This window comes from Meleagris gallopavo, chromosome 1 (genome assembly GCF_000146605.3).
Source record: "Meleagris gallopavo isolate NT-WF06-2002-E0010 breed Aviagen turkey brand Nicholas breeding stock chromosome 1, Turkey_5.1, whole genome shotgun sequence".
In the NCBI taxonomy this organism is placed as follows: Eukaryota; Metazoa; Chordata; class Aves; order Galliformes; family Phasianidae; genus Meleagris; species Meleagris gallopavo.
In genome coordinates, this window is record NC_015011.2 from 70,177,661 (window position 1) to 70,186,664 (window position 9,004).

General features: G+C 35.8%; 1 protein-coding gene across 1 annotated transcript; it reads left to right on the forward strand.

Annotated features, from left to right (window-relative positions):
- Positions 1–2: 2 nt before the first annotated feature.
- Positions 3–8,178, forward strand: RAD51AP1 (RAD51 associated protein 1). Its single transcript, XM_010716379.2, has 8 exons — positions 3–121; positions 1,590–1,639; positions 3,028–3,166; positions 3,714–3,823; positions 4,841–4,987; positions 6,057–6,203; positions 7,192–7,308; positions 8,050–8,178. Exons 1-8 carry the CDS (start codon positions 102–104, stop codon positions 8,175–8,177), a joined length of 858 nt encoding a protein of 285 aa, XP_010714681.1. The 5' UTR covers positions 3–101; the 3' UTR covers position 8,178.
- The last annotated feature ends 826 nt before the right edge of the window (positions 8,179–9,004 follow it).

A 9,004-nucleotide genomic window follows, 5' to 3' on the forward strand; every position in this document is an offset into this window, starting at 1 on the left:
GCCTCCCCGTGACGAATGTGCAATTCTGCTGGCATCAGAAGAGGAGAACGGTGTCGTCAACGGCGCGCGTCTCTCGCGGCCGACGCCGGCTGCCCGCGGCGATGGCGGGGATGGTGCGGAGGTGTGTGACGTAGCTCAGGTCGGGTCCGGCCGGGCCGCGCGGACGGGATGAGGGACACGAGCGCGTGTTGCGCGGTTCGGTAGCCGCCGTGCCTCCCGCTCCTCGGGGCGCGGAGGCGTTGGGAGTGTGCGCCGAACGGCGCCGAGCGATTTTTCTTCGAAAGCGTCTGGCGCGCGCGCTGCATCTGCCCGTCGCTTGCGTGACGTCCACCCCGCTCTCCTCTGTCGTCTGTTCTGCTTCACCTGTTCTTTTAGGCGAGATCTTTTCTGTGGGCTGCTGCAGAGCGAGGCTTGTGGGCGGTTTGGCGACGTTTCTTCTCTAGCTGAAAGCACGAGGCTCTTCCTACAGTAGGAAAAAAACTGAAACACAAAAAGTAGGCAGCAGCCGTGCTTCTGTCCATCAAAGAGCTTGTGCGCGCAGGTGGTAGCTCTCAGAGGGGCTCTGAGAGGCGGTCACACACCTCATGCAAAGGGGCCCTCTGGGTAGAGAAACACCTGCACTGGTAGCAGTGTGGCACGGTAAACCATGTAGAACTGCATGGAAAACACACCTTGAGCATCTGAAAGTGACAAAGGAATTGAATAAATCTCTGAGAATGTGTGTGTGTGTGGGTGTGTGTGTAAAAATACCGTGTTTCCATAAGGAAAACAACAAAAACACAAAACACTTATTTAGGAGCTATTCAGGCAAGGAGATGAATGGATTGAGAGTAGTGCTGCAGAGGATTGGGAGTGTTTGTTGGTGAAAGACCCAACATGTGTCAACAGTGTGCAATTCCAGCCTAGAAGGCCAGCTGTAACCTGGGCTGGGTCAAAAGAGGGGTGACTAGCAGGGCAGGGAAGGTGATTGTTCCCCTGTGCTCTGCATCATGAGGGCCCATCTGGAAAACTGTGCTGATGCTTGGGGCTCCCAGCAGGAGAAGGATGAAGAGCTGTTGAAGCAAGTCCAGATGAGGGCCGTGAAGATGAGCAAGCCTGGAGCACCTCTCTGTAAGGCAGTTTCAGGGGGCTTGGCTTATTCAGCCTGGGGACAAGAAGACCCTATAGCAGCCATCTAGTACCTAAAGGGAACCTACAACAAAACTGGAAAGGGACTCTCAGGAGGACAAGAAGAAACAATTTTAAACTTAATGAGGGTAGGTTTAGTTGAATATTAAGAAGAAATTCTTCACTATGAGGGTGGTGGGGCACTGAAACAGGTTACACAGAGAAGCTGAAGTAGGCTAAATGGGCAGCCTGATCAAGTGGAGGTGTCCCTGTACTTGGAAGGGGTGGTTGGAACAATCCCTTCCAACCAAGCTATTCTATTATTACTCTTAGTAACCATATTGTTTGCAACAGTTACACGTTACACATGTATTTGGACATACATTGCTTTTCTCCTTATATACATGATTTAAATCAAATCAAGAATTAGCTAGTAAGGATTCTCAATATGAAGGGCTTAATGCTGTGTTCTTTTGCTACAGGAACAGGAAAATTGTTAATTATTCAGAATTTGGGGATTTTGAAGATGGTGGTAAGTGATGTATTTCTGTACATAACTGAAATGCCAAGCACGAATGCCACAACCTGAAGCATCAGCTTTAGTGTTCTTCTTTTTTGTAACTTAGTTAAGTGACAAGGCTATTACTGTTTTCAGTGGATGTAAACTGAGCACATTGTTAAAAATCCTGATTCAAGAAGAATATGATTTCTGTAAGCCAGAGCATAACAGCAGTTTGCCAGGGATCTGTTGAATGCACTGTGTCTTTTGATTGCAGGAAAATGTTTCTCTGCCTGCCTCAGTTTTCAAAGAGTTACTTGTTCCATGTCCTCCTGATGATCATTTCACAAGTCTGCATATCAGAATATAAAGAGAGTTATGTAGTTAGCTGTGCACAGATCTGACATTTCTCATGGAGGTCTGTGTCTTAAAGGATTTTAGATAAGGATTTAGCAATCAAATTTTGAGTTCTGTTGGTAAGAAAAATAGATTGCAGGCTATTTGTTGTCGTGACAGTCCTCCTTTACTTCTAACCCCTAATGGGTATTGCATATGAATTTATGAATTTGGATTCGCTTTTTTTTTTCTTTTTCCTGTGCTATTTGTCAGTTTTTGGTATCCATTGAATGTTTTGAAGTGATAGGAAGGGGAAGGAAAAATTTAATGATGTTGAAGATCTCTTGTAAGTCACGTGAGTTAATGCAGAGTCTTAGTTTCATGAGTTTAAATGTGGTTCATAACTTTTCTTATTTTTTTTTAAGTGATCACTTGTAATAGTAAAAAAAAAAAGGTTGTTTTCTTCTGTCTCTTAGATTTTTTCTCTCAGAAGGGATCATGTATCTGTTCTATGGCATTTAGAATATGTATTTTTCCTTATTTTGCACTGTGAACTGCATTGTAATTGGTCAGAAGAAACTTAGTTTTCATAGCTTCAAATATTCTCAGAAAACTGGAGAATGTGTTTTGTATTTGGTGAGAGGCATTATGAGAAGGCTAGAAAATAGGAAGCAGTCTACATTTCTTGTGAATGGGAGGCATTAATGTAATTAATTTCCAAAACACCAAGACTCTAAAACTAATGAATGACACTGATTGCTATTATAATTGATTATTATTTAGTGTTTCAAAAGGTGAAACTTGCAGCTATTGAGAAACTCAACACTGAACCATTAGTCACATATTGTTAATATAAATTTCCTTTAACACAGATGCATAAGAGGTCTTGTTATATTTTCATTTAAATTGCATTGAAGAACAGTAGTTTTACACTTGTCTCTTTACTAACAGATTTAATTTCAGAAAGGTTGTGTATTTTGTATTTTCAGTATATGATGAAGTTGAGTTGAGTGACTTCTTTTTGACCACATAGAAGAATATACAGAAGGAAAATTAATTAAAGCTTGTTAATATCTTCTACATAGATGAAGACTTTGCATGCATAGCTGCACCTTTGACAAAAAAATCCAGAACACAACCTAAGGAACCAAAAAAGGAGAAAAAGAAGAAGCAAAAAACACGAAAAGAATTGACTTCATCGCAAAAAGAATCATCTATTGGAAGGTAAGAAAAATTGAAATGTGGTTTACTATCTTTGTAATAGGAACCTAGACTTACAAAACAGTATTTTTTTTTCCTATAGCTTTATGCATTTGAGAATGAAGACTCAGAATGTTATTTTAAGAATTAGAATGTTAAGAAAGTACTGCAATAAATGAGAAAGTGTTGTTGTTGTTGTTGTTGTTGTTTTTACCCTTTATCTTCATTAAACACACTACACATTGTATTTTTAGGGACAGTCTTTTGTGCATATCTCGGATGTGATATATGGTTTTTATGACTATTATTTTATAGAAGTGGAAGTCAAGAGACGGATGATGTTTGCTTTGTTTTCTCTTGTAATAATACTTTTAAATATATTGTGGTTTTAATATCAGTAGATACTTTCTTTAAGTCTTTTCTGAAACTAATTTGTGGCATGATATTTGATAAAGTACATATTGAAATATTAATTTCTGTAGAAATATTGATATTTAAATTCTTGCAAGTCAGAAATAGCTTAGTGACTCTTGTCTCATTATACTTTTATTTTGAATGTTTGTTTTTTCAGTACATCCTTGGGTGATAGTTTCTGTGAAAGGGATTTGAACGTTACCGTGGCCTTGTCCATTGAAGAAAAATCAGCAAATATCCACGAAGTGCAGAATTCAAAAGAACAAGGTTATTGTACAGTTCAGTGCACTATTCTGTTTATATGTGCTGAACTCAACGTGACTTGTTTTATAAAAAAATAGATTGAAAGTCATGCTTTTTTTTAAGATGTCATGATAAGGAAATGTGAATTTCTAGGTGGTACCTGTCTTCTTATGTTATTAGTTTTTACTATGAGAAAAATAAATCCCCTATAAGATCTTTTGAATAGGTTGTTTAGAGAGAGATAAAAATTTTATTTTCATTTCTTAATAACTTGCATTTTTATAATGTCAAATATTACTATTCTATATTTTTTAAATTTTATTTTCTGGATACCTAAAACAATAAGAATATTCAATCAGGAGATAGGAGACTTGTTTTTCCAACTGCAGTGTAGACAGCAAACTTTTAGGTGTTTTCATACTCTGTCTTTTCAGAAATAGCACTTAAATTCACATTTAAATACATTTCTCTCATATTTTTTTTCTCGTGTTTTCTGTTTTTCAGTTATGTGGGGAAAAAGAAACTGTCTATATTTTAAAATATGCTAAATGTTGAGGAATTTAGAAGTCCTAACATTGGAAAAAAACTACTCTGAGTAATTATTTACAGATCACTAAATATCTGGAAGAAACAACAGACACAGTGTTTTCAGATGATGAGTTTATTTGCTTTTACAAGAAGCAATGCTTACCCTCAATTTCTTAATGTGTCTGGAATATGTAAGCATCAGATAGATGTGTCCGAAACATTTGCTGTGCCACTGGAAACTTTTTCATATTTCTGATTTTATTTTGGCTTTCTGTCCTTTAGTTAGTTTGATTACAGATAAACACTGATCACTTTTACTACCAGAAAGTACAGTTTGATCAGTTAGAAAAGTAAAGTTAGAATGTCATAAAAACAGGTACAGATAATATGCTTCTCTAATGGTGTACTTTAGAAAACAAAAAAGAATTCAGAGCCTTAAGACTCAAATACCTGCTTCTCTTTGAGCAGAGTTACTATGAATTTGGGTTAATTAGACCACCTTCTGTTTTCTAGGTTTCAGTCAGGTTCTAGATGATGACATACCTACGAATGGCTGTAGGCAAAGGAAAGCATTTAAAGCTTTCTCTCATCAGAAGTTACTGACCATTGACAGCTGTGACAGAGAGCATGTTACTGACTCTGAACCAGTGACTGTACCAGGTGAGTTGTCAGTAAACATCCTTTGCTTAGATGTGTATTGAATGTGATTACTTACACTTAGGTTATATGTTCATTGAAACACATACTACTTTTTTATCTTTCCTTCCTCTTTACTGAAATGTTTTAATACTAGTGATATCTGAAGTGCACTTGGACACTAAATCTAGACACTGGGGCTTATTTATACACATTCCCTAAACTGCCAAAAATAATCCACTTCTCTATGTATGCTGCAGTATGTCAGAAAATCATTTTTTCTACCCACACTGTCCGGGGAAAAATGGTCTCTTGAAAGAGCCTCTGTTCATTTTTGCAGTTGTATTGCAGAGAAGTATCGCATGTTCTTCATCACAGTTCTTTAAGTGTTGGCTTTATCTAAGCTTATTAAAGAACAAAGTAGTCTTCCTTCTTTCCGTTATCAACTCTCCAAAAACCTTACTGCATCTGGTTGTAGGTCAGTAAGATTCCAGTAGGATCTAATTAATGAATGTCTGTAGCTCTCTCTCTCTCTTATTCCCCAGTAGTTGACTTGTCTCTATCCAGTCTTTATCCATTACAGAAAGCTTACTGGAAAATATTTCTAAAATTATCAGTTAAATAAAGTATTTGGAGAATAGTCCAGATATTCCTACTTGGAATTTATTCCTAAGATTTGCTAGTGCATTTTTAAAAAAAATGTTTAAATAATAAATGTGTAAAATCTTTCCTGCAGCTGAAATTTGACTTATTTTTCTTCCTCAAATATTTGTGAACAAAATTACGTGAAAATCAGAGGCTCTGACAGAGTTTACCTTTTTCATCTAGCACATGGGGATTTCTTTTAACTGATAATTAAAAACTGTTAATTGCATTTTATACCAGTGTTGAAATATTGAAATACAGGGAGCGATATCTGTAAATGCAGAATGTTTTATGGTATTTCCTTCACATTTCATCATATATATATGTTTTACTATATTCTTGATATACCCTGATTCTTCACATTCAACATGAGATTAGAAGACTCTAGCTAGAACAATAGTAAATTCTATTTCCTCTAACGAGTTGAGATCGTTTTTCCTTGCTATAGATGACGAATCAGAAGAAAATTCAGATTATAGTGAAAGTAATGATGAAGACTGTGCTATGGAAAAGATGAAAATCAAAAGAAATAAAAAAGAAATAAAGAGGCAGACTGGAAAACAAAAGATTCCTAAATCTGAGAATAATACTACTGGTAAGTTTCTACTATGAATTTGAAATACATTTGTTTTAGTATAAAGATTCCTTTTGTTTTAATCCATACCTTTCACAATAAATATTCCATGTTTGTTTGTTTGTTTGTTTTGATATTCATAATCATTTTTCTTATTTAAAAACAAAGTATTTTAAAAGGGACCTGCAGTGCCAGATAAAATAGGCTGACAAACTGACTCTACACAGTTAAGGGAAATGGAGATGACAAAAAATCTGAAGGAAAAAAAGCTTTAAAATAAACAAACACTGCTTACAATAAAACAGACAAAACTGAATAGACAGAGTTCATTTCTTTTTAAAAAAACAACAACAGCATTTAAGAAAAGGCTAAATAGTATTGAGTGATATGAAGACTTAAATACATATATACAATTTCAGAGCTTGTTCTTGCAGTTGTTGTATGTAATTGCACATGTAAGTCTTTAATCTAAGGACAGCCAAACAATGCTAGTGCTAAAAACTGTTTGGAGAAAATGTTAAATATTCATGTCCTTCAGACTTGAATTTTTCTCTGTATTGCTAACAAAATGTAGTTTTACCTAAGAAGTGTAAGAAAATTCTTACTGTCATGTTAATCCTGTCTGACTTGATAATGTGTTTCAATTTCAGGCATGAATTTACGTAATTTAGTTTACATTTAGTTTTAATTGTGACAAGGAATGGTTTGTTTTATGTAGCTGACACAAGAACCTTCCCTCTTAGCAATTCAGTATCTGGAATATCTTTAACAAGAAATAGTTGCAGTGCTTATTAACAAACCTGGGTTGAAATTCCAGAGTATAAGTGTAACTATTTAAATATATGTTGTTGGTTGGAAGACATGATTGTCTATTAACATCTACGTTCATTTCACTCAATTCAGAGAGGTCTTGCAGTAAAGAGATCTATCATCTTATACAGTGCAATGATTTCTCAGTAAAAGTGTCTTTCCAAACTTTTATTTTTATCTGTATTTACTCCTTCAAAAGTAATGAAACTAAAATCTGAGCAAACACAAAAGATGTCCACGTCTTCAGAACCAGTTGGAAGGCCTTTACATACATCAAGTCCTGTAACAAACAAGAAGCCCAAATGGGAACCACCAGGTACATTACAGTTTGTAACAGATAGATCTGTTGTCTTAAGTTTTTAGAAATGCCTCCTAAAAGCACCCAAACAAATAAACCATATTTCTGAACAATGACTGCCTTCCAGAGCATAGATCAAATTGTGAGCAAGAGATTGTATTGTGTCCCTTTCTTGCTTATTAAGAGTTTTCTTTAGCTCTGGTATGTGCTGTGTTGTTTTGTATTCTAAAATAATATTAGAAATATGTTTGACTGTTTTAACTGCTTTAGTAAGATTAATGGTTAGGAGTTTTAATGTTTTAGGATGTTTAAGCATACTGCTGCTGACTCCTTATTCTTACTTTCCTTCATATTCCTTTTCTGCACACGTTTCTTTCCTCTTTGACTCCTGTCTCTGAAACATTCTTTTCTCACTTGGCATTATGTTCCATTGTGTGATTGCAGAACACCTGAAAATGCACAGTAGGCTAGGCACAGTTTTTCTGTGCCTGTCCAATGCCATGTGGTGCTACTGGTCTGATGCGTTGCTGGTTATTTAAAAATGTGTACTATGCCTGCTACTTTGACTCCCAAATGGATTGGTTCTTCATGAACATGCTAATTTTCTTGTACTTTCATGGTATGTTGTTCAGTTCTTCTTGCAGTGCCTTTAGAATACCTTTTTTTTCCGCTCTGCTTTGAAAGCTATGAAAAGATTAGGTTTATATGATTTTTTTTTTTCGGCGTTCTTAAAACTTTTTGTTTTGAAATTATTTTCAGCTGCAACAGGAACAAGTAACAACTCTATGAAATATGCTTCAGTTAAATCACCTACTCAGTGCCTTAGGCTTGGCCTTTCCAGACTTGCAAGAGTCAAACCACTGCATCCCAATGCCACCAGCAGATAGGTGGTCAGTGACAAGGTGCCATGTGAAGGACTGTATTCAGGAAAGACTTGGGAATGTATTTTGTGTATAATTAGAGGGTGGAAAACCACTGAGCAACAAAAGCTTCACGACATGGTTGGTTTTCTAGGACAGTTGTTTAGTACGCTTCTAATATTACAGAGTTTTATTCTGTAAAATGCTAGGCATCCTTAAGTGCTACTGCATAATGTTATTTAATCAAGGTGATATCTGGGTCACCAACCCATTATGGGTTATACTCAAAGATACAGGTATATAATCTAGTTCTCTATGTGAACTCAGCATTAAAATAGTCTAACCAGCACTATGTCAATTATGGAATTCTATCTCAAATAGTTTCTTTAATACAAGTGAAAGTGATGTTTTAAATGTATTTCTTGGAAGACTTAAGCCATCACTTTTATCCCCACTTCTTCACTTTCAGAATTTCTTAATATCTTAAATGTGTTTTAAATTGCTTTTAAAATGTATTTTAGGTAGAATTGTATTTAAAATGTATTTTGAAAAAAGTAAAATAAAATATATAGTCTAATTAATCTTAGTAATTGATTTTATTAATTCTGAAGTTAACTTCCAAATTTTGTCTACAGCCATGCAAATGTGGGAATTACTTATTGGATGTCAGTAACATAAGTTAGGCTCAAACTGATCAGGCAATTAGGATTTTGGTTTGGACTCCTTAGTTTTTGTTGAAAACCGTGGTGTCCTGTGTGCACGTGGGATTTATAAAACTTGAAGAGATTGGTACTGAGTCATGAGTCTGAGTTTTTAGACAGTTTCCCACCTAAGCATATTATGCCAGATGCTAC